This window comes from Oncorhynchus clarkii, chromosome 20 (genome assembly GCF_045791955.1).
Source record: "Oncorhynchus clarkii lewisi isolate Uvic-CL-2024 chromosome 20, UVic_Ocla_1.0, whole genome shotgun sequence".
NCBI classification, from domain to species: Eukaryota; Metazoa; Chordata; class Actinopteri; order Salmoniformes; family Salmonidae; genus Oncorhynchus; species Oncorhynchus clarkii.
Window position 1 is genome coordinate 30,406,424 of NC_092166.1, and position 26,560 is coordinate 30,432,983.

The following is a 26,560-nucleotide window of genomic DNA, read 5'->3' on the forward strand; positions in this document are numbered from 1 at the left end:
GTATATTGTGTAGATGGGTAAGATTTTGTATTTATCTAATCCATTTTAAATTTTGGCTGTAACAACAAAATGTGGAATAAGTCAAGGGGTATGAATACTTTCAGAAGGCACTGCACAGTATATAAAAGCTTATTTTTTTTAATCCTCTCTCCCACTCCATTGATATGTTTCGGTTACTTTTGTGGCATTATATATTGTGAAACAGAATATTATCATTGAAGAATATAATCATCAGCACATCATGGAAACAACATAACCTTCCATAGTCATTACACTGTTGAATATCAGGATAGTATCTTTTAAATAGCAAAAATAAAAACTGTACAAAAAGTTGATAATCATGGAGAAAAGCCTTCCATTGGCCTTCCTCCATATAAATCAACACTAGAAGCCAGCACACCTCAAACTACAGTACACACTAGCTCAAAGTGATGCACTAGAATGGTGGGTTTGGAGTACCTGAGTTTGATTCCCTTTTACATCAAAGTGGGTTAGGTTTTCTGAATTGACATCCATTTTTCAAACCAATCGAAATGTAGTGAGATCTCCCCAACCATGCGGGCAGAGGCAACTGCAGCCAGGCATTTCCTCGTATCACTAGGAGTTCCTAATGTAACAGATGTAAGCTAGTGGGCTGTATGCTAACTTATCCATCCGCTACACTAACATCAGCTAACATGCTCCTGCCAGAATGAGGACCTACATATGCTGTTAGACACCTTCAACCACAGGACCTGTGCACTATCACCGCTGTAGGTTTCAGACAGACACATTAGCCTACTGTCCAGCCACAGACCATTCACGATCCACAAGTTTTATAATAGCTTTAGAATGTGAAAAAGCTAAAAATCTGCAAGTTGGTTTTCATCAAATATAAAGTACCTGCTGCAACTCATTGAAATAAAACAAAACAAATATGAATTCTTGTCCGTATGGCAGGTGGAAATAGTCTCAGAAAGAGCGGCGGTGTTTGCTACAGTACAGAAGGTGATTGTCTGTGTTGGTGGCTCACCTCAAACACTGAGGTACCCTTTTAGCCTTGAGCCTTTGTCCTCCAGTCCTTATCCACCCACTAATATTCTGGCTCGATTCACAGGAGAAAAACTGGCAGTGTCGACAAAAGGCAGCCATCCTCCTACTGTGTAACATCCTGAGAATAATGACTGGTGCTATGTTCCATGACTCATTCCTACAGAGATCGTCCTCACAACGGAGGGGCTATTGACATGACTGTCTTTCACTAGAGGTCACATGAACGTCACATAACGGTCTCTCGCTCCTCCTCAACCACAGGCGAGGGTTTCTCCTCCTCAACAGAATGCGGTGGCGTGTTATTGGATAGCTGCTCCTCCTCGGGAATGTGTAACTCCTGTCCCGAGGAAGGGATAGAGTGCTCGGAGACGGAACCGTTCTTCACATACCCCGGGAGGTTCCGGTGCCCGTTGACGGTGACTGGGGCCCCAAGGCGCGTGGTGAGATGGAGGGCCAGGGGCCCCCGGGCAGTGACGTTGGTTACACTGGTGTGAGACACCATAGGTCCATAACTATATGTGTTACTGCCACTACGGGCTTTCCGTTTAAAGTCCAGAGCTAGTGTCCTCCTGCTCCAGGTTTTCTTCATTTCTGCCTGGACCTAAAGGAAGATGGATAGAAATAAGATTGTCACTAAGTAAATCTAAACCCGACAGTGGAATTTAAATCAGGCACGTGCACAGATATGTGTCTACCTGTGGCCGAGCATTTTCCCCTTTGCTCTCCCACTAGTCAAGTACCCTTTTGGGTGGTCTAACGTTTTTTAAATACAGTTTTAGTCGTCGTTGTTCTGAACCCACTGTCGTCGAGACGCCGTCAAGCTCGGCACCCCACCACCCCCCATCCGTTGGCCTGTCCTGTACGGAGCTCACGTGCGCCCGGTATCCAAACATGCATGGCTTGTGATGCAGGTCACCGGTTGAGTGTGTGTGTGTGTCGTAAGCTACCTAGTTTAAATATAAACAGTACTGCATAACATTTGATTAACCCTTGATTTACATCATCAATATCTGTCTGGTTGGTTGGCAGCAGCCCTTCACAATGTATTTCCTTATAGAATCATAGCCGCGGGAAGGGTGCTGGTGTTGCAGCACCCCCGATAAATTGAAATAAATTTGCCAAAGTTATAGAATTACTGCTGTCTGTTCAGAAATTAATGAAATACTTCTCAATAGCCTACTTCACCATGAGTAGGCCTATAAGTTAGCCACAGAGGAACAAAAAAGTGCCTAGCTGTGGATTGTGTGTAACCCTATAACAAGGCAGTCGGGAACACACGGCAAATCTGTCAGTGAACAGCATGCAGTCAAAACAGGCCTTTCACAATATTTCAGATACAGTCGTGGGAAAACACAGGTTGGAAAGCAAATGGCCCCTGCTGAAAAGAGAAGAGCAATCTTTCAACTTCCAAATGGGCCTATTGAGTGAACATTGTTTACAAGAGACGTCATAGGGTGAGTCAGTGAAACTGGAAAGCTTTCTTAAGACTAATTTCCTCCTCCTATTGTACCATAATGTGGGTCTCCACACACCTTGGCCTCTCAGTCAGTCACTGTCAAAGTAGCTTGTCATTTTGATCATTTGTGCGGTATTAAACATCATTCTGATAAAGTCTCCACAGTCATGTAAAATGATGTGGAATTGCAGAAAATGCGTTTATAAAAAAGGCAAACTGTTTTCTGACCCTAGGCTACTAAAAATGTTCCCCATATGTGCAACTTCTGTGTGCACCTCTACTCTGGGCTACTTCTCTATGCCACTACGCAAATGTGATGATATGCATGCAATTCTTTATTATAGCCGCAATGTATTTTTTTTAAAGGCGTTCCGGTACCTCAGTGCTCCCTAGGTGACCCCCCTCTCTCGCTCACTTTTTGTTCCTCCCAAATTAACAAACGAAGCACTGAACACAGGTAGGCTAGACTCTAGTTAACCACCATAAACTAAAATAACAATGAACATTAGGCTATAATATGAGGTTATTATTTAAGAGCATTGAAGATATACATCTTTTTTTTTTTAGCATATTTACATCAATAATCAGCTGATCGCCCTCTATTCCCAATGTCAATCATGCCTCCAAGAGGCACTGTCGCTAACTTGCTTACAATGTGTGATGAGTAAATGTGTTGCATAAGTAAATATACCTTTTTCATTTTGAGAACATGCCCCATGAAAGGTCTGTGCACATCCCTGCATACAATAATTGAGCCTGAGGTTTTTTTGTGTGCATACTGTGTGCATGCTGTGTGCATGCTGTGACTGCAATTAATTACGAGCACAATATTATATATCAGGATTACATAGTGTCTTAAATAATATACTATAATCTATTAGGATTTCCTTGAAGACATTTTCACAGATAAATCTTCATAAAATTGTTCAACGTTGTCCTTACCTCCCCGTTGCAGAAACAATATATAATTGCCACAAAGAATCCCTGGAAAGAAGATAAACCATTATTACAAGTTTGCGTATGACTCAAAGTACACAGGTTGACCTGAGCATCTATCCAGAGCACTTTAGACGAATGTCATGCAATCTCAATTGACAGTTCAAGTCACTGACACCAGCTGCCTACTCTGAAAAACACTGAGCTGCGCAGCTCTCTCTAATTTTACTCATTAAAGTTTCATCACAACTCAATACTTAATTATGTGTAGCACACCACTACAGCATATGCAGTGCCCCATAGTGGACTTTGGCCGATTGATATATCTCCTTTTTACAGTACTGCAGCAGCTCATCATTTCAGATCCATTGCTGGCTGCCTGTGACTAAACCCACATGCAGTAAAACATAATTTGGTTGTTTGTTCATTCATCCATGCGGTTCAAGACCAGTCAGTACCTGGAATGAATTGAAGAGCATCTCGTAGTGCATCTGTATCTGCCAGGGGACTCCAGTTACCTCAGTATAAGGCATGGCCATGAACACGATGTAGTGAACGCCAAACAGTGGCATCAGGACCAAAGTAGACTTCAACAGTTTCCTGTGGAGAGAATGAATAATAGCAGTGATTCATTTTGACATTTACTGTGTGTGACAGTTGTCACGGGGAGATAAAATGTTATATCATAATAGATATGTTCACTGTATTATTCATTTTTACCGACATGACTGCTCCACTTGGCACACTACGACATTTCAACGTGGATATTTGGGTAATATTTTGTTGAGACGTTGATCAAATGAGTCAACCTTTATTCGCCCACTCAAAAAGACATCCAGCAGTTTGTTGAATTACCATGTTATCACTATGGTTTTCAACCTTCTAAATGCATAAACAAATTCCAAAGGAAAAACCTATGTAAGATTTTTGGTTTAGTTGTCATCTAAATATTTTATCATTGAGATTTCAACCATTTCAAAGCACAACACAGTTCAGATATGTTGTATTTATACAACTTAATGAATCAATGTGTTTCCTCTAATAGCACAACCAAATGACCTGGATTGCAGCTGAGATAACATTAAAAGTACAGGGCTCAGTGATAAATGCTGTTCGAGATTCTGCACAGATTATTATAGCAATTGTGAATATCTCCACAGACCTGCAACCGTTGCATGCTATCTTGAACATACACACTTTCTATGATTACATAAGACTTATATAGTGACAGTAACCTCAAAATATGGCCATTTTAAAATGTAATAAATAGTGTTCTATTAGTTTCTAAGAATACTTTAAACAGTATTACAAAAGTAGTATTGAACTGTGTTTGGTTGACAACTCAACCAAACATCAACATTTAAAGGAGATGCATCTAAATGATTGGCTAGTTTCATCTGAGCCACTGGCTTAATCGTGTTCTTTATATTTTATTTGTGGTTAAGTTGGAAATGTGAATTCAACATATAATTGTATTGTTGACACGTTAACAGGCTATTTATATCTCCATGGGGTCAATTTCACGCCATATGTATTGAATTCAAAATAAAATAAATCGTGAACATGACAATAAAGTTGAGAATGTAAACGTATTTTTTAGGATGGGTGACAGGCGTCCTCAAAAATATGTTTACATTCATCTTTATTTTCATGTTCACAATTTATTTTATTTTGAATTCAATACATATGGCGTGAAATTGACCCCATGCATTTCTATCAACAAAAAATCTAAGGTAAAGTATATGACAAAATCAAATTAAACTTGATTTAAAGTCAATTTAAAGTTTGATTTTATATTTTTTAGTCCAATTCATTAACTTTGATATTTGGTTGAGATGGAGACGTAAATCTGACATTTTAAATTTGTAGACAAACTGGAATTAAAGTCAGACTAAGTCAGTGGCACAGATGGAACTATAAAAGCAGAGGACACAGTACATTTCCTTCAAATGTTGATATTTGGTTGCATTGACAACCAAACTAAATTCAATATTTTATTTGTATTTATTTCACCTTTATTTAACCAGGTAGGCTAGTTGAGAACAAGTTCTCATTTACAACTGTGACCTGGCCAAGATAAAGCATAGCAGTGTGAACAGACAACACAGAGTTACACATGGAGTAAACAATAAACAAGTCAATAACACAGTAGAAAAAAAAGAGTCTATATACATTGTGTGCAAAAGGCATGAGGAGGTAGGCGAATAACTACAATTTAGCAGATTAACACTGGAGTGATAAATGATCCGATGGTCATGTGCAGGTAGAGATACTGGTGTGCAAAAGAGCAGAAAATTAAATAAATAAAAACAGTATGGGGATGAGGTAGGTAAATTGGGTGGGCTATTTACCGATGGACTATGTACAGCTGCAGCGATCAGTTAGCTGCTCAGATAGCAGATGTTTTAAGTTGGTGAGGGAGATAAGTCTCCAACTTCAGCGATTTTTGCAATTCGTTCTAGTCGCAGGCAGCAGAGAACTGGAAGGAAAGGCGGCCAAATGAGGTGTTGGCTTTAGGGATGATCAGTGAGATACACCTGCTGGAGCGCGTGCTACGGGTGGGTGTTGCCATCGTGACCAGTGAACTGAGATAAGGCGGAGCTTTACCTAGCATGGACTTGTAGATGACCTGGAGCCAGTGGGTCTGGCGACGAATATGTAGCGAGGGCCAGCCGACTAGAGCATACAGGTCGCAGTGGTGGGTGGTATAAGGTGCTTCAGTAACAAAACGGATGGCACTGTGATAAACTGCATCCAGTTTGCTGAGTAGAGTATTGGAAGCTATTTTGTAGATGACGTCGCCGAAGTCGAGGATCGGTAGGATGGTCAGTTTTACTAGGGTAAGTTTGGCGGCGTGAGTGAAGGAGGCTTTGTTGCGGAATAGAAAGCCAACTCTATATTTGATTTTAGATGTTTGATATGAGTCTGGAAGGAGAGTTTACAGTCTAGCCAGACACCTAGGTACTTATAGATGTCCACATATTCTAGGTCGGAACCATCCAGGGTGGTGACACTAGTCGGGCTTGCGGGGGCAGGCAGCGAACGGTTGAAAAGCATGCATTTGGATTTACTAGCGTTTAAGAGCAGTTGGAGGCCACGGAAGGAGTGTTGTATGGCATTGAAGCTTGTTTGGAGGTTAGATAGCACAGTGTCCAAGGAAGGGCCAGAAGTATACAGAATGGTGTCGTCTGCGTAGAGGTGGATCAGGGAATCGCCCGCAGCAAGAGCAACATCATTAATATATACTGAGAAAAGAGTCGGCCCGTGAACTGAACCCTGTAGCACTCCCATAGAGACTGCCAGAGGACCGGACAACATGCCCTCCGATTTGACACACTGAACTCTGAATATCCAGTTCGTCTTCAAATTAATAATTGATATGTTGGATTCACTTCTCCATCTCAACCAAATATCAAAGTTAAAGAATAGGACTAAATCGAAGAAAACTTAAAATGCACTTTAAATAAAGTTTGATTTGATTTACAATGATGAATCTTCGCGCTGGCGGTAGCGCTATAGCTTCAGGGGTGTGTCAGAAATATTTTAGCTAATTTCACAACAGGAATTAGGGGTGCAGTAGCTGGCGGTGGCGCGGAAGAGCTGGGATTTGATGAATAAACAAGTTGTGGCTGTGTCGGGGCTTAACACCACACTAGCCAATCAGAACGTGGTCCATGGCTTAATATGTGGATGCTTGTGTACTTGTGTATTTACGGTCTTTTATGTATTGTGTCGTCATTAACTCCAATAGAATATTAGTCTGCTATAGCCTAGTTTGTTAAATAGCCTGCCTCATATTTGCTAAATATGTTGAACATGTTTGCAGTCCACATTCTTCTAATTGCATTGCTTCAATATTAGAATACATTGTTAAACATAGACTATAGCATTCACACTGATATAGGGGCTAGGCCTACTGTAAATTGCGGTCTGGACATGCCAAACGTAGTTAATAAGCTAAATTCAATTCAACAAGCTATTGATAATGCCTAAAAATACAGTATATAATTATAATAAAATCCTAATAATAATGAAACAACAACCTGTCTTAAATAGGCAATGTCTAAATACAGTTACAGGCATCATAATTGCTTATACTGGGCATATACAAAAAACAAGGCAACTTAGAATATGGATGGTTTTACACACATGCAAACATTTCACAGGAGCTGGACAAAGATCCAATATAAAGAGAAAGTGGGAATGCCCACTCACCAGTATACTGCTCCCAAATGTAATGTTTGCATTTCTCTAGAAATAGACAATTGCATTGCCTTCGAGTTCTTTAACATAAACAAACAATTGTCTTTAACCAAATTAAAACGAAAAATAATTCATCCATTTTTTTAAATAACAATATTTCTGATTTTTTTTTATTATAATTTTTTTACCCTTTTTTCTCCCCAATTTCGTGGTATCCAATTGTTGTAGTAGCTACTATCTTGTCTCATCGCTACAACTCCTGTACGGGCTCGAAGGTTGAAAGTCATGCGTCCTCCGATACACAACCCAACCAAGCCACACTGCTTCTTAACACAGCGCGCATCCAACCCGGAAGCCAGCCGCCCCAATGTGTCGGAGGAAACACCGTGCACCTGGCAACCTTGGTTAGCGCGCACTGCGCCCAGTCCGCCACAGGAGTCGCTGGTGCGCGATGAGACAAGGACATCCCTACCGACCAAGCCCTCCCTAACCCGGACGACGCTAGGCCAATTGTGCGGACCTCCCGGTCGCGGCCGGTTACGACAGAGCCTGAGCGCGAACCCAGGGACTCTGATGGCACAGCTGGCGCTGCAGTACAGCGCCCTTAACCACTGCGCCACCCGGGAGGCCAAATAACAATATTTCTAAATAGGATCGGGTCAGAAGCATGATATAATAAATTGCATCTCTCATTCAATGAGCATAATGCAATGTGTGCACAAGTAGGCCTAAGGGCTCTTCGGCAGGCGGAATTGATGTCCTATCCAAGATAGTTCATTAAATAGTATACAGTAACCCTACAATAGGCCTAGTTATAACAAACATTTAGCCGATCAAGTTTTTATTGGTTTTAACATGCAAATATTAATCTACACACGTTGCATTCGCATTTTGAAAATGCACTGCATGTTCGAGCCATAGACAATTGGACATTGCCCAAACGTTGGAATAAGATTAGCCTCCCCTCGCCGTTAGTGACTTTGCCACGTCAAAGGTAAACAAACAAACAAACAAACTGGAAAATAGTCTAGGATACAAGCGGATTCAGCACCAAGGACAGCGATCAGAAATCCTGCGAGTTGACAGTTGAAAACAGACAAAAGTGCAAGATGCTTTTTTAAAAACAAAATGATAAAGGAAAAACAATAAGCAGTCTATTGCAATAACTTCATCTTCCTGAACAGACTTCCTACAGTCACTGACACCTTTCATTGAATGGGCATTGAACATAGGCCTAATGAGTCCAAACTTTTCACAGAATTCGCATGGACAAAAATTATGTCCAATTAAAATAAAAAAAACGGGAATGTCAGTTGACTGTTCTGTTTATGATATTTTAATAAAACATTGGCTATAGGCCACTGATTAAGCTGTGCGCCTCCACTGGTAAAATCGATGCCATAACCAATCACATTACCGCTTAGACCAGTTTTTGGTGAGTCTTAAATATCACTAGTAGAGCTGCTTGAAATTGGCACATTTTTAAGGACACACATCTCATATTTCCACCCCTCTCACCTCAGCGCAAGCAAGCTGATATAAGACAGGTAAATTACCAACCCTGGCACCAGGTTTGTAAAATAGCAGAGTTCTGGCTTTTACAAGTTGAAATTGCCAACGTGTGCGTTTGACACTAGTGTCGCCTTAACGCCAGCCCTAGGACTATATGTATGCTCTATTTTTAGTTGAACCCTGGGTTAAATTGAAATAGTTTCATTAATGTGCTCTATTAAACATACCTGTTGGAATGACTTTGATAGCAACAGCGAATCTATTTAGTTATTAAATGATCTCTCAATAATCATTCTCATCTTTTTAAGTTTTTTAAAGTCCTGGATGGGAGACCAAAGGGATAGCTGTAGATAGATCAACTCTCCAGTAGGAGGTGCTGCCAAACGTAGTTTTTTTTCTGATAATGGATATAACGTTGAAAATCTGAAGTTGTTTCAAATGTATAAATTCAACATACGGTTTGTCTAGCTTGAATAATGGTAACCATGATGACATAATCCTGTGGTTGAAATGTCATCTTCAAAACAACATTGATGACTTTTTGCAAACCCAATGTATTTTCCTCGTAAATTCCATGTCACAATACGTTGACAAATTACGCTGAAACAACGTTGATTTAACCAGTTTGTGCCCAACGGTTGGTGGCATGTTTTGGTGTGATAAAGATGACATACTTCTATCAGCATGCTGGAGATAACACAGAATACATCTGTACAGTACATTTGTATTTGTATTTATTAAGGATCCCCATTAGATGCTGCCAAGGCAGCAGCTACTCTTCCTATAGTCCAGCAACATCAAGGCAGTTATATACAATTTAAAATATTACATGCCATTACACTTCATAACACTTTTCACAACACATTAAGTGTGTTCCCTCAGGCAGTGACTATCACATATCTACAATACTAAATCCATGTGTACGGGTGTGTAGAGTGTGTGTCTTATGTGTATACGTGTCTGTGCCTGTGTCTCTTTTCACAGTTCCCGCTGTTCCATAAAGTGTATTTTTATTCGTTTTTTAAATCTGATTCTACCGCTTGCATTAGTTACCTGATGTGGAATAGAGTTCCATGTAGCCATGGCTCCATGTAGTACTGTGCACCTCCCATAGTCTGTTCTTGACTTGGGGATTGTGAAGAGACCTCCGGTGGCATGTCTTGTGAGGCTGTGTGCTCGTAGTTTAAACAGACATCTTGGTCCATTCATCATGTCAACACTTCTTACAAAAACAAGTAGTGATGAAGTAAATTTCTCCTCCAATTTGAGTCATGAGAGATTTACATGCTGCCCTGTTCTGAGCCAATTTAAATTTTTCTAAGTACCCTTTCATGGCACCTTACCATACGACTGAACAGTAGTCCAGGTTTGACAAAACTAGGGCCTATAGAACCTGCCTACATATTATGATACAGGTTTGACAAGCCATTTAGTAGCTGATGTGTATAGTGTGGAGTCATCCGTATACATAGACACACTGGCTTTACTCAAATCCAGTGGCATGTCATTAGTAAAGATTGAAAAAAGTAAGGGACCTAGATAGCTGCCCTGGGGAATTCCTGATTCTACCTGCATTATGTTGGATAGGCTTCCATTAAATAACACCCTCTGTGTTCTGTTAGATAGGTAATTCTTTATCCACAATATAGCAGGGGGTGTAAAGCCATAACACATGTTTTTCCATGATTGATAATATCAAAAGCCGCAGTGAAGTCTAACACAGCTCCCACAATCTTTTTATCATAAATTTCTCACAGCCATCAGTCATTTGTGTAAGTGCCGTGCTGAATGTTGACTGTCCTTCCCTATAAGCATGCTGAAAGTGTCAATTTGTTTACAGTAAAATAGCATTCTATCTGGTCAAACAACATTTTTCCCAAAAGTTTACTAAGGGTTGTTAACAGGCTGATTGGTTGGCTATTTGAGCCAGTAAAGGGAGCTTTACTATTCTTGGCTAGCGGAATACAATTTTGCTTCCCTCCAGGACTAAGGGCAAACACTTTCTAGTAGGCTTAGATTGAAGATATGGCAAATGGGAGTGGCAATATCGTCCACTGTTATCCTCAGTAATTTTCCATTCATTCTCAGGCCCCAGTGGCTTGTCATTGTTGACAGACAATACTTCTTTCACCTCTTCCACACTCATTTTACAGAATTCAAAATTACAATGCTTGTCTTTCATAATTTGATCAGTTATACTTGGATGTTTAGTGTCAGCGTTTGATGTTGGCATGCCATGTGAATCATGCCAATGAAAAACAAATTAATTAATAATAATCAATATCAGTGTGTTTCGTGATGAATGAGCCATCTGATTCACTGAATGATGAGTTTGCCTTTTTGCCCAAAATGTAATTTAAGGAGCTCCAAAAAATGTTACTATCATTCTTGATATAATTTATATTTTGTTCATAGTGTAGTTTCTACTTTTTATTCAGTTTAGTCACATGATTTCTCAGTTTGAAGTATGTTTGCCAATCAGTTGTGCAGCTAGACTTATTTGCCATTCCTTTTGCCTCATCCTTCTCAAACATACAATTTTTCAATTCCTCATCATGCTTATTAGTAACTAGAATAAAACTATTTCATACATGTGTCAAGTGCAGCGTCTGGGTTGCTCCTTTTTACAGACCAATAAGTATTATTTATGTCAACAACATAGGAATCATTACAAAACATTGTGTATAACCTCTTATACACTATATTAGGCCCAGCCTTTGGAACTAGATATGGCTACTATATTGTGATCCCTACAGCCGATGGATTTGGATACAGCTCTAAAGCAAATTTCTGCAGCATTAGTAAAGATGTGATCAATACACGTTGACAATTTAATTCCTGTGCTGTTTGTAACTACCCTGGTAGGTTGACTGATAAGAAGCTTTTTCTTGAGTGGGCAGCTTGATGAAAGCCAGTCAATATTTAAATCACCCAGATAATATCACATACATTATCAAGCATTTCACACGTTATCCAGATACTGACTGTTAGCACTTGGTGGTCTATATCAGCTTCCCACAAGAATATGCTTTAGGTGAGGCATATGAACCTGTAGGCAGTGCTAACAGTGCTAACAGTATAGCACTGGTTCATAGGCACATGATTGCTGTGTACAATAGCTGTAGGATCAGTAGGAATTTAAGGCAGTTAAAGGGATATACAATGCATTCGGGAAAGTATTCAGACCCCTTGGCTTTTTCCACATTTTGTTACGTTACAGCCTTTTTCTAAAATGATTAAACAAAAACATTTATCAATGTACACACAATACCCCATAATGTCAAAGCAAAACCTGTTTTTTAGAATTATTTTCAAATGTATGAAACCCCCCCCAGAAATATCACATTTAAGTAAGTATTCAGACCCTTTACTCAGTACTTTGCTGACACTACAAGCTTGGCATGCCTGTATTTCGGGAGTTTCTCTCATTATTCTCTGCAGATCCTCTCAAGCTTTATCAGGTTGGATGGGGAGCGTCGCTGCACAGCTATTTTCAGGTCTCCTCAGAGATGTTTGGTCGGGTTCAAGTCTGTGCTCTGGCTGGGCCACTCCAGGACATTCAGAGACTTGTTATGAAGCAACTCCTGTGTTGTCTTGGCTGTGTCCTGAGGGTTGTTGTCATGTTGGAAAGTGAACCTTCACCCCAGTCTGAGGTCCTGAGCACTCTGGAGCAGGTTTCCATCAAGGATCTCTCTGTACTTTGCTCCATTCATCTTTCCCTCGATCCTGACTAGTCTCTGAAAAACATCCCCACAGCATGATGCTCCCACCACCATGCTTCACCATAAGGATGGTGCCAGGTTTCCTCCAGACGTGACGCTTGGCATTCTGGCCAAAAAGTTCAATCTAGGTTTCATCAGACCAGAGAATCTTGTTTCTCATGGTCTGTGAGTCCTTTAGGTGTCATGTGTTTTACTGAGGAGTGGCTTCCGCCTGGCCACTAACTAAAATGCCTGATTGGGAGAGTGCTGCAGAAATGGTTGTCCTTCTGGAAGTGTAGCCCATCTCCATAGAGGAACTTTGGAGCTCTATCAGAGTGACCATCGGGTTCTTGGTCACCTCACTGATCAAGGCCCTTCAGCCCAGATTGCTCAGTTTGGCCGTTCGGCCAGCTCTAGGCAGTGTCTTGGTGGTTCCAAACTTCTTCCATTTAAGAATGATGGAGGCCACAGTGTTCTTGGGGACCTTCAATGTTGCAGACATTTTTTGATTCCCTTCCCCAGATCTGTGCCTTGATACAATCCTGTCTCGGACATCTACGGACAATTACTTCAACCTCATGGCTTGGTTTCTGCTCTGACAACTGTGGGACCTTATATAAACAGGTATGTGCCTTTCCAAATCATGTTCAATCAATTGAATTTACTACAGGTGGACTCCAATCAAGTTGTAGAAACATCTCAAGGATGATCAACGGAAACCGGATTCCCCTAGAGCTACATTTGTTTTATATTTTTAATACATTTGCAAAAACTTAGAGAAACCTGTTTTCAGGTCGTCATGATGGGTATTGTGTGTAGGTTGATGAGGGAAAAAAACGATTGTATACATTTTGAAAGAAGCCTGTAACGTAACAAAATGGGTCTGAATACTTTCCGAATGCACTGTACATTAGGTTACTTACATTGTGTCTACCAACGCCCCTGGGGTAATGTACATTTGCTGAAGCATTATGAAAACTCAGCAACACAATGGTAGGGGTTAACTGAGCTGGGCTTGGGCAGACATGTCATGATAAAGCAGGAAGGAACATGGCTTCTTACCTGTACTGCTGTCTTGTGTCACATCTGCCAGCATTTGTCTCTCGAAGTTTAGTGGCCAGAACTCGGATTATATTCAGGAACAGCATAAAATTCACCTTTGATAACAGACACAATGACACAATGTAGCACACCAAAGCCCAATATTTCAACTACTAACTCTCTCAGAAAGCCGATAGTGGTAATAGTGGTCAGTAATTGTGATAGTTAAACCTGTCAATTGAAAATGTTAAATGCCATTATGCCAATTAACATTTTCAATTGACATGTTTACTTACCACTATTGCTGTTAGAATGGGCACTTGTACAATCCACTTCAGATTGCCTGCACTTAGGTCCCAGCACCTGTAAGTGATAAACAGGGAATTTATGGAAAACAAATATACAGTGCCTTAAAGTATTCGGCCCCCTTGAACTTTGCGACCTTTTGCCACATTTCAGGCTTCAAACATAAAGATATAAAACTGTATTTTTTTGTGAAGAATCAACAACAAGTGGGACACAATCATGAAGTGGAATGACATTTATTGGATATTTCAAACTTTTTTAACAAATCAAAAACTGAAAAATTGGGCGTGCAAAATTATTCAGCCCCCTTAAGTTAATACTTTGTAGCGCCACCTTTTGCTGCGATTACAGCTGTAAGTCGCTTGGGGTATGTCTCTATCAGTTTTGCACATCGAGAGACTGACATTTTTTCCCATTCCTCCTTGCTAAACAGCTCGAGCTCAGTGAGGTTGGATGGAGAGCATTTGTGAACAGCAGTTTTCAGTTCTTTCCACAGATTCTCAATTGGATTCAGGTCTGGACTTTGACTTGGCCATTCTAACACCTGGATATGTTTATTTTTGAACCATTCCATTGTAGATTTTGCTTTATGTTTTGGATCATTGTCTTGTTGGAAGACACATCTCCGTCCCAGTCTCAGGTCTTTTGCAGTCTCAGGTCTTTTGCAGACTCCATCAGGTATTCTTCCAGAATGGTCCTGTATTTGGCTCCATCCATCTTCCCATCAATTTTAACCATCTTCCCTGTCCCTGCTGAAGAAAAGCAGGCCCAAACCATGATGCTGCCACCACCATGTTTGACAGTGGGTATGGTGTGTTCAGGGTGATGAGCTTTGTTGCTTTTACGCCAAACATAACATTTTGCATTGTTGCCAAAAAGTTCAATTTTGGTTTCATCTGACCAGAGCACCTTCTTCCACATGTTTGGTGTGTCTCCCAGGTGGCTTGTGGCAAACTTTAAACGGCACTTTTTATGGATATCTTTAAGAAATGGCTTTCTTCTTGCCACTCTTCCATAAAGGCCAGATTTGTGCAAAATACGACTGATTGTTGTCCTATGGACAGAGTCTCCCACCTCAGCTGTAGACCTCTGCAGTTCATCCAGAGTGATCATGGGCCTCTTGGCTGCATCTCTGATCAGTCTTCTCCTTGTATGAGCTGAAAGTTTAGAGGGACGGCCAGGTCTTGGTAGATTTGCAGTGGTCTGATACTCCTTCCATTTCAATATTATCGCTTGCACAGTGCTCCTTGGGATGCTTAAAGCTTGAGAAATCTTTTTGTATCCAAATCCGGCTTTAAATTTCTTCACAACAGTATCTCGGACCTGCCTGGTGTGTTCCTTGTTCTTCATGATGCTCTCTGCGCTTTTAACGGACCTCTGAGACTATCACAGTGCAGGTGCATTTATACGGAGACTTGATTACACACAGGTGGATTGTATTCATCATCATTAGTCATTTAGGTCAACATTGGATCATTCAGAGATCCTCACTGAACTTCTGGAGAGAGTTTGCTGCAATGAAAGTAAAGGGGCTGAATAATTTTGCACGCCCAATTTTTCAGTTTTTGATTTGTTAAAAAAGTTTGAAATATCCAATAAATGTCGTTCCACTTCATGATTGTGTCCCACTTGTTGTTGATTCTTCACAAAAAAATACAGTTTTATATCTTTATGTTTGAAGCCTGAAATGTGGCAAAAGGTTGCAAAGTTCAAGGGGGCCGAATACTTTCGCAAGGCACTGTAGATACGCATGATTGTGTAATTAATCGCTTTCAGGAACTAATCTATTTCGGTATATCCTAGTGTAACAACAACACATGGGGAAGTTGGCAACCCTTACAGACTGGTCCTAGGCTCCAAAGTCTTGGCTGGAATTCAATCCAACCTGCCATAGCAATGTTTTACGCATGGTCCTTGTGTACAAGCTACTGCCTGCACACACACAATTCTTATTCTGAAAACGGTCAGAATCGACCTTTGAGTGGAGTCAACGCGATAGGCTCATAGTAGAATGTTTCTACAGTACTCAAAAGTAATTCTGTGATTTTATATAACCATGTGGAAACAGTTACTACCGTGTAAATACTGCAATGGGGTTTCGATTAAATTGAAGACGTACACGTTCTAAGTTTCTGTCTCACATTCCCATGAACGATTCTGGCAAATGCACAGTACTGTGCGTTCAGAGCCAACATCAATGATGACAAATTGAGATTACAGCGCAATACTTACTCTGTGTCTGCCAAGGTGGCTCTCACACTTGCCCACACTGTCACAAACATAGCTGGGACCCCTGCAAATCAACAACAAACATCAAGATGGGATCTCAAAACAACAACTTCTTGGTGACAGGGGGGCAGTATTGAGTAGCTTGGATGAATAAGGTGCCCAGAGTAAACTGCCTGCTACTCTGTCCCAGATGCTAATATATGCATATTATTAGTAGTATTGGATAGAAAACACTGACGTTTCTAAAACGGTTTGAATGATGTCTGTGAGTATAACAGAACTCATATGGCAGGCGAAAATCTGAGACAAATCCAACCAGGAAGTGGGAAATCTGAGGTTTGTAGTTTCATTTAAGTGACTGCCTATCCAATATGCTGTGTCTATGGGGCCAGAATGCACTTCCCAAGGCTTCCAGCAGATGTCAACAGTCTTTAGAAAGTTGTTTGAGGCTTCTATTGCGGAAGGGTGTCGAATAAGCTGTTTCAACAAGTGGACTAGGCTGAGGCCAATCAGTTGTTTACAGCGCGGTCACGCGGGCGCGCCGTTCCTTCTTTTTCCTCTGTAATGAATACGCTATTGTCCGGTTGGAATATTATTGAAGATTTATTATAAAAATACCCTAAGGGTTGATTGAAAACATCGTTTGACATGTTTCTACAAACTGTAATGGAACTCTTGACTTTTCGTCTGGATTTTGCGCTCGCGCATTGTGCCTTTGGAATAGTGAACTAAACGGAGGTATTTGGACATAAATATGGATGTAATCGAAGAAAACAAACATTTATTGTGGAAGTGGGAGACCTGGGAGTGCATTCCGACGAAGATCAAAGGTAAGTGAAGATTTATAATGCTATTTATGACTTTTGTTGACTCAACAACTTGGCGGGTAACTGTATGGCTTGCTTTTGTGGCTGAACGCTGTTCTCAGATTATTTAATATTGTGCTTTTGCCGTGAAGCTTTTTTGAAATCTGACACAGCGGTTGCATTAAGAACAAGTTTATCTTTAATTCTATGTAAAACATGTATCCTTCATCAAAGTGTAAGATGAGTATTTCTGTTATTTGATGTGGCTCTCTGCAATTTCTCCGGATGTTTTGGAGGCATTTCTGAACATGGCGCCAATGTAAACTGAGGTTTTTGGATATAAATATAAACTTGATCGAACAAAACATACATGTATTGTGTAACATTGAGTCCTGGGAGTGTCATCTGATGAAGATCGTCAAAGGTTAGTGATTAATTTTATCTATATTTCTGCTTTTTGTGACACTTCTCTTTGGCTGGAAAATGGCTGAATGCTTTCTGTGACTAGTTGCTGACCAAACATAATGACATGTTCTGCCTTCGCCGAAAAGCCTTTTTGAAATCGTGGTTGGATTAACGAGAAGTGTATCTTTAAAATGGTGTAAAATACTTGTATGGTTCAGGAATTTTTATTATGAGATTTCTGTTGTTTTGAATTTGGCGCCCTGCACTTTCACTGGCTGTTGGCGAGGTGGGACTCAAGCGTCCCGAACGATCCCAGAGAGGTTAACAGCTGAGACCCCTGCAAAACAGATTATAGTGATCTATAAAATCACACAAATAATGATTAAACACAAAATACAGCAATTTCCATCCAATTATTATAGTGGGTTCAAGTCAAAATTTGCCTTGTAATATACTGTTAATATGGCGAGGCAATTGGGCGACACAGCATCCACATTGTATGCGCTGTGCTTACATAACCGTTACGCACAGTGTGTACAATGCAGGAGCCGTACAGCCTAGCTCTCAGAACTATTCTTGAGTTCTGCTTATAACAGTATTCACACAAAACATTGAATAGTTAATAATGATCAAACAAAATTCAGCTGTCCGTGAAATATTATACGAAACATTATGACATAGGAAATGCTTTTCAAATGAATTGATTAATACAATTGAAGTCGGAAGTTTACATGCACTTAGGTTGGAGTCATTAAAACTAGTTTTTCAACCACTCCTCAAATTTCTTGTTAACAAACTATAGTTTTGGCAAGTTGGTTAGGACATCTACTTTGTTTATGACACAAGTAATTTTTCCAACAATTGTTTACAGACAGATTATTTCACTGTATCACAATTCCAGTGGATCAGAAGTTTACATACACTAAGTTGACTGTCCCTTTAACCTCTTGGATCTCTAGGGGCGCTATTTCATTTTTGGATAAAAAACGTTCCCGTTTTAAGCGCGATATTTTGTCACGAAAAGATGCTCGACTATGCATATTCTTGACAGTTTTTGAAAGAAAACACTCTGAAGTTTCAGAATCTGCAAAGATATTGTCTGTAAGTGCCCCAGAACTCATTCTACAGGCGAAACCAAGATGATGCGTCAAGCAGGAAATTAGCAGAATCTCTGAAGCTCTGTTTTCCATTGTCTCCTTATATGGCTGTGATTGCGCAAGGAATGAGCCTACACTTTCTGTCGTTCCCCCAAGGTGTTAGCAGCATTGTGGCGTATTTGTAGGCATATCATTGGAAGATTGACCATAAGAGACTACATTTTCCAAGTGTCCGCCTGGTGTCCTGCGTGGAATTCGGTGCGCAAACGCCAGCTGCTTGTACTTTTCCATTTGATTGAGGGGAGAAACATGCTTCCACGAACGATATATCATTGAAGAGATATGTGAAAAACACCTTGAGGATTGATTCTAAACAACGTTTGCCATGTTTTCAGTCGATATTATGGAGTTAATTTGGAAAAAAGTTTGCGTTTTGAGGACTGAATTTTCGTTTTTTTTTTTGGTAGCCAAATGTGATGCAGAAAACGGAGCTATTTCGAATTCACAAAGAATCTTTTTTGGAAAAACTGAGCATCTGCTATCTAACTGAGAGTCTCCTCATTGAAAACATCCGAAGTTCTTCAAAGGTAAATGATTTTATTTGAAGGCTTTTATGTTTTTGTTGAAATCTTGCGTGCTGGATGCTAACGCTAATGCTAACGCTAAATGCTACGCTAGCTAGCCACTTTTACACAAATTATTGTTTTCCTATGGTTGAGAAGCATATTTTGAAAATCTGAGATGACAGTGTTGTTTACAAAAGGCTAAGCTTGAGAGATGGCATATTTATTTCATTTCATTTGCGATTTTCATGAATAGTTAACGTTGCGTTATGGTAATGAGCTTAGGTCTGTAAATAGAAACCCGAATCCGGGTTTGGTAGACGCAAAAGGTTAAACTGCTTGGAAAATTCCAGAAAATTATGTCATGGCTTTAGAAGCTTCTGACAGGCTAATTGACATAATTAGAGACAATTGGAGCTGTACCTGTGGATGTATTTCAAGGTCTACCTTCAAACTCAGTGCCTCTTTGCTTGACATCATGGGAAAATCAAAAGAAAATCAGCCAAGACCTCAGAAAAAATTGTAGACCTCCACAAGTGTGGTTCATCCTTGGGAGCAATTTCCAAATACTTGAAGGTACCATGTTCATCTGTACAAACAATAGTATGCAAGTATAAAACACCATGGGACCACGCAGCCGTCATACCACTCAGGAAGGAGACACGTTCTGTCTCCTAGAGATGAACGTACTGTGGTCCGAAAAGTGCAAAAACAATCTCAGAACAACAGCAAAGGACCTTGTGAAGATGCTGGAGGAAACAGGTACAAAAGTATCTATATCCACAGAAAAACGAGTCCTAAATCGACATAACCTGAAAGGCCGCTCAGCAAGGAAGAAGCCACTGCTCCAAAACCGCCATAAAAGAAACAGACTACGGTTTGCAACTGCACATGGGGACAAAGATCATACTTTTTGGAGAAATGTCCTCTGGTTTGATGAAACAAATATAGAACTGTTTGGCCATAATGACCATCGTTATGTATGGAGAAAAAAGGGGGAGGCTTGCAAGCTAAAGAACACCATCCCAACCGTGAAGTACGGGGGTGGCATCATATTGTGGGCGTGCTTTGCTGCAGGAGGGACTGGTGCACTTCACAAAATAGATTGCATCATGAGAAGGGAAAATGATGTGGATATGTTGGAACTCCCCATCCCGGACCCGGCCGGGAGCGTAATCATCAACTGACACCAATTAGCATAACACAACGGACATAAATATTACTAGAAAATATTAATATTCATGAAATCACAAGTGAAATATATTGAAACACAGCTTAGCCTTTTGTTAATCACCCTGTCATCTCAGATTTTGAAAATATGCTTTATAGCCAAAGCAAGACAAGCATTTGTGTAAGTTTATCGATAGCCTAGCATAGCATTATGCCTAGCTAGCAGCAGGCAACCTGGTCACGAAAATCAGAAAAGCAATCAAATTAAATAGTTTACCTTTGATGAGCGTCAGATGTTCTCACTCACAAGACTCCCAGTTAGATAGCAAATGTTCCTTTTTTCCCAAAATATTATTTTTGTAGCCGAAATAACTCCGTTAGTTCTTCACATTTGGCTGAGAATTCGACCGGAAATTAAGGTCACTACAACGCCAAAAAATATTCCAAATTAGCTCCATAATAACGACAGAAACATGGCAAACGTTGTTTATAATCAATCCTCAAGGTGTTTTTTAAAATATCTATTCGATAATATATCAACCGGGACAGATGGCTTCTTAGAAGGAAAGAGAAACAATGGCCACATTTGTCCCTTACGCACAAAACACTCTGCGTCAGTGGTCAGCTGGAGTCTCTCAATGTTGACGTTCAGGCTCATTTTTCAAAATAAAAGCCTGAAACTATGTATTGTGACACTAGACACATTAGGGAAGCCATAGAAAAAAGGAATCTGGTTGATATCTCATTCACTGCTCAATAGGGACGCATAGGAACGCAGAGCTTCCGGATTGGATTTTTCTCAGGCTTCTGCCTGCAATATCAGTTCTGTTATACTCACAGACAATGTTTTTACAGTTTTGGAAACTTTAGAGTGTTCTCTATCCTAAGCTGTCAATTATATGCATATTCTAGCATCTTGTCCTGACAAAATAGCCTGTTTACTTTGGGAACGTTCTTTTTCCAAAAATGAAAATAGTGCCCCCTAGATTCAAGAAGTTAAAGCATCATCAGTCAGGAAGTTAAAGCTTCCAAACGGACAATGACCCCAAGCATACTTCCAAAGTTGTGGTATTGGAGTGGCCATCACAAAGCCCTGACCTCAATCCTATAGAACATTTGTGGGCAGAACTGAAAAAGAGTGTGCTAGCAAGGAGGCCTACAAACCTGACTCAGTTACAATAGCTCTGTCAGGAGGAATGGGCCACAATCCACCCAACCTATTGTGGGAAACTTGTGGAAGGCTACCCAAAATGTGTGACCAAAGTTAAACAATTTAAAGGCAATGCTACCAAATACTAATTGAATGTATGTAAACTTCTGACCCACTGGGAATGTGATGAAATAAATCATTCTCTCTACTATTATTCTGACATTTCACATTCTTAAAATAAGGTGTTGGTCCTAACTGACCTAAGACAGGGAATTTTTACTAGGATTAATTGTCAGGAATGGTGAGAAACTGAGTTTAAATGTATTGACTAATGTGTATGTACACTTCCGACTTCAACTCTGCGTGTTTTTTAAAGGTGTTCATTTAAGCTTAGATATTGCATTAGTAGCAGTGAATCTGCAGTAAAAAAAATGTGTTTTCTATGACATCACATACCCCATCCAATCAAAGTGAATCCCCAGAGGTACTTCCTGTCTGAGAAGAAGGTCATGAAGATGAGGCTGTGGAGGTACAAGCCCTCTACTAGGATCCAGTAGTAGTTGGTGGCCAGGAAATACAGGAACAGGGTCACTGCTAATTTACAGCCAATCTAAAGGAAACACAACAGACAAATACATCTAATATACTGAATTTACTAAATACAATATGGCTATTTCATGGTCACAAGCACAAGGTTCTTTGTGTAGTGACCTGAAGCCATACATGTTGAATCTGTAGATTCCACTCTTGCTTTGCACTGTTATATACTGCTTGGCTTGTGTGACATACAGAAACACTAAGGGTAGTGTGTACATTGACAAATGTATAGTCACTTTGCAGGGAGTAAACCAACATTCAAGCCTCTCCATGATTAAACTTCTAGGTTCCAAGCACGGTTTTTAAATTGAAAGATGTATTCTAATCCAATTAATACTGTGTGTTGCTCAAACCTGGAGAGGTTGATAAAATACACAGGGAATTAAACAACAGGGAATTCCTGGAAGTTTAGCCTGTGTACGCCCTAAGGGATGCCAACCTCTCTGCCTCTGTCTGTCCTACTCAGTGGTGTAGTGGTCCCTGGAGAAGTGGGTATACTCAAATTTTGCCATTTTCCCCCCCAAACGGCCCACCCGAAGATGTTTAAGCCTATCATTAGCGTCACTATATTTTTCTGGTTCCTTAAATTGTATGAAACCTTGACGTTTTACTTCATATTATGAGGCATGTCTTACCTTGTTTCAAAGTAACCTAAATCCAAAATCTCACCATAGAAACGTGGAGGCAATTATTTTATAAAGACTTCTCATTTCCGCTCTCCTGTTCTACTGTTTTTCAAATAAACGTTCTTTCATTGTCTGGCAGCTAAAGATATTATCCTTGTCATATTAGCAACCCATAATAGTTGTTGCATCGTTAGATCTCCCCTCTCTCTAAATGTCCATCTCAGGACAGAGTGCAATTTTCCCGCAAATTGCATTTTGGAACATTTGCGCGTAGGCCTACCGCAGTGTGCACATTGCTGCGCTTGAAACGTGAAGAACTAAACGTTTATCAACATTTTAAGCTAAACATTCTGATCGGATCCATCAGGCTTAGTAATTGATGAGGCGTATACCTCCACTACTGGTCCTAATGTACAGTACCAGTCAAAAGTTTGGACACACCTACTCATTCAAGGTTTTTCTTTATTTTTTTGACTATTTTCTACATTGTAGAATAATAGTGAAGACATCAAAACTATGAAATAACACATGTGGAATCATGTAGTGACCAAAAACGTTTTCAACAAATCAAAATATGTTTTATTTGAGATTCTTAAATTTGCCACCTTATGCCTTGATGACAGCTTTGCACACTCGTGGCACTCTCTCAACCAGCTTGCTTCTATTATTCTATTATACAATGTAGAAAATATAAAAAATAAAGAAAAACCCTGGAATGAGTAGGTGTGCCCACACTTTTGACTGGTGCTGTATGTAGCTGCTTCCTTCAGCCTGGCTTGCACACTAACTATTGATAATATGCGCGAGCCAAGAGAGACTTATCCTCTTAGCTTTTTCTCCTACCACCTGCTCTTTCTTATCCAGTTTTATAAATCAGACTTTCTTTGTGGCAAGTCTTTACAAATAGCATTGATTTAGCTTATTTAGAAATGCTGCGAGAGACCGTAATAAAACAATTAAAATGAAAAGCCTCAAGAGTCATATGTACTGAATGCTGGAAAGACTTTAGCAACTCATATCGAATATTGATCCCTATGCCCTTAGAGGACGGCCTTTTACAATGATCCAACACATGTAGAACAGACGCTTCACAAAAACAGTCAGAACCCTATTTATGAAAATGTGTTGTACGTAAATAATTACACAGGTGCCTTGGTCAATAACTTCACTCCCTTAGCCTGGTACTTACTATTCTCACGTATTAAACCTCCTATAGCCTGGGGATAATGTTAGGTACTTACAAACTGGGTTTTGTTAGCTGGAGGAGCCTCAGTGATGGACTTGAGATCTTCCACACTGACTCTCTCCATGTCCTCTAGGGCAGAACCAGAGTACAGCACCACATCCTTTATGAAGATGCTGATGCCTCGCAGCATGAAAGACACAAACAGGTGCATGTGGATGTAGTTCCTGGTACAATGCAACCGCCTGGATAAGTGGAGGAGGAGGAGATAATTATATAAACATTTAAAAAAAGATATAATCTTCACAGTGACAAGCAATAGTCGTGCTGTGGTAATACTAGGTCATACTATTGGCTTACTCAAACCAAAGGCAAATCAGTGAGAAAAATACAGAAATGCACGTGCAAAACTTCTGAGAAACTGACAGTACTAAGCCGTTAATACACTAGGAACCCAGGTTTAAATCTTATCAAGGTGGTAAGTGTGTGGAGGGGGAGGGGGGAGAGTTTTCCACATGTTTGTATGTACAGTACCAGTCAAACATTTGGACATAGATACTCATTCCAGGGTTTTTCTTTATTTTTACCATTTTCTACATTGTATAATAATAGTGAAGACATCAAAACTATGAAATAACACATATGGAGTCATGTAGTAACCAAACCAAAAAAATGTGTTGAACAAATCAAAATATATTTTATATTTGAGATTCTTCAAAGTAGACACCCTTTCTGCAAAGCTGTCATCAAAGCACTCTTGGCATTCTCTCAACCAGCTTCATGGGTTAGTCATCTGGAATGCATTTCAATTAACCTGCCTTGTTTAAAGTTAATTTGTGAAATTTCTTTCTTAATGCGTTTGGGCCAATCAGTTGCGTTGTGACAAGGTAGGGGTGGTATACAGATGATAGCCCTATTTGGTGAAAGACAAAGTCCATAATACGGCAAGTACAGCTCAAATAAGCAAATAGAAACGACAATCCATCAGTACACTACAGAAAATGTCAAGAATTTTTTAACATTTCTTCAAGTGCAGTCACAAAAACCATCACAAACTATGATGAAACTGGCTCTCATGAGGACCGCCACAGGAATGGAAGACCCAGAGTTACCTCTGCTGCAGAGGATAAGTTCATTAGAGTTAACTGTATCTCAGATTGCAGCCCCAATAATATGAGTAACAGACACATCTCAACATCAACTGTTCAGAGAAGACTGTGTGAATCAAGCCTTCATGGTTGAATTTCTGCAACAACAAAAAAACACTACTAAAGGACACCAGTAAGAAGAGACTTCCTTCGGCTAAGAAACATGAGGAATGGACATTAGACCAGTGGAAATCTGTCCTTTGGTCTGATGAGTCCAAATTTGAGAGGTGTGATGGTGCTTTGCTGGTGACAGTGCCTGTTATTTATTTAGATTTCAAGGCACACTTAACCAGCATGGCTACCACAGCATTCTGCAGCGACATGCCAACCCATCTGGTTCGCGCTCAGTGGGACTATCAATTGTTTTGCAACAGGACAATGACCCAACACACCGCCAGGCTGTGTAAGGGCTATTTGACCAAGAAGGAGAGTGATGGAGTGTCAGATGACCTGGCCTCCACAATAACCCAACCTCAACCCAATTGAGATGGTTTGGGATGAGTTGGACCGCAGAATGAAGGAAAAGCAGCCAACAAGTGCTCAGCATATGTGGGAACTCCTTCAATACTGTTGGAAAAGCATTCCAGGGAAAGCTGGTTGAGAGAATGCCAAGCGTTTGCTAAGCTGTCATCAAGGCAAAGGGTGTCTACTTTGATGAATCTAAAATATATTTTGATTTGTTGAACTCTTTTTCATGTGTTATTTCATAGTTTTGATATCTTCACTATTATTCTACAATGTAGAAAAACCCTTGAATGAGTAGGTGTGTCCAAACTTTTGACTGGTACTGTATGTGTGCGCACGTACATGTGCGTATGTGTGTGTGTGTGTTTGTGTGTGCACGTGTGTTTGTATTTTCACACTCTTCAGAACAATACTCATCCTAATTAGAGCCAGCTGAATTCCGCGCTGACTATAACACATTCTTGCGATTTAGGGGCTTGAAAAGCACAAATATTGAATTGCAGGGCTCAAAGTGAGCTGTAAAAACAAAATTGCAAGCATGTGTTGAGCAGATCCAAGAGCATGCGTATTTCCTCCCAGACAAGCAAAAGTTTATCTGTCACATTATCCTCAAAACATCCCTTGCCAACATTGAAGGGAGCATTTGATGAAGTTTACGTTGGCTTGTATTGTGTTGTCAATACACAGACTATACCAAACTAGAAACGGTTATCTATATTCTGACATTTGCCTTCATGTCAATCCAAGCATTTCTCAGACACCCAATGTAGGTAACAAATGTTATACTCCAGCGCTATAAAATGATTATTGAGCATGAAGCCAATTTAGCTAAGAATATTCTAAAAACCCTTATCAGTGTAGTGATGGGGGAAAAAATCGATACAGTTACATATTATTTTGGACAATATTTTATTGATACTTTGACTCCAAGTAT

The 26,560-nt window shown here is 40.1% G+C and overlaps 1 protein-coding gene across 1 annotated transcript in view; it reads right to left on the reverse strand.

Moving 5' to 3' along the window:
* Window positions 1-1,121: 1,121 nt before the first annotated feature.
* The window catches only part of LOC139377047 (parathyroid hormone/parathyroid hormone-related peptide receptor-like), a 58,020-nt gene continuing 32,581 nt past the window's right edge, over window positions 1,122-26,560 (reverse strand). The window contains exons 6-13 of the mRNA XM_071120104.1: window positions 24,072-24,258; window positions 22,064-22,217; window positions 16,420-16,480; window positions 14,178-14,244; window positions 13,903-13,997; window positions 3,883-4,024; window positions 3,431-3,472; window positions 1,122-1,633 (exon numbers count right to left, since the gene is read on the reverse strand). Of these exons, the coding sequence (XP_070976205.1) occupies window positions 1,259-1,633; window positions 3,431-3,472; window positions 3,883-4,024; window positions 13,903-13,997; window positions 14,178-14,244; window positions 16,420-16,480; window positions 22,064-22,217; window positions 24,072-24,258 (1,123 nt within the window). The 3' untranslated portion in view covers window positions 1,122-1,258. The remainder of the gene's footprint in view (window positions 1,634-3,430; window positions 3,473-3,882; window positions 4,025-13,902; window positions 13,998-14,177; window positions 14,245-16,419; window positions 16,481-22,063; window positions 22,218-24,071; window positions 24,259-26,560) is intronic.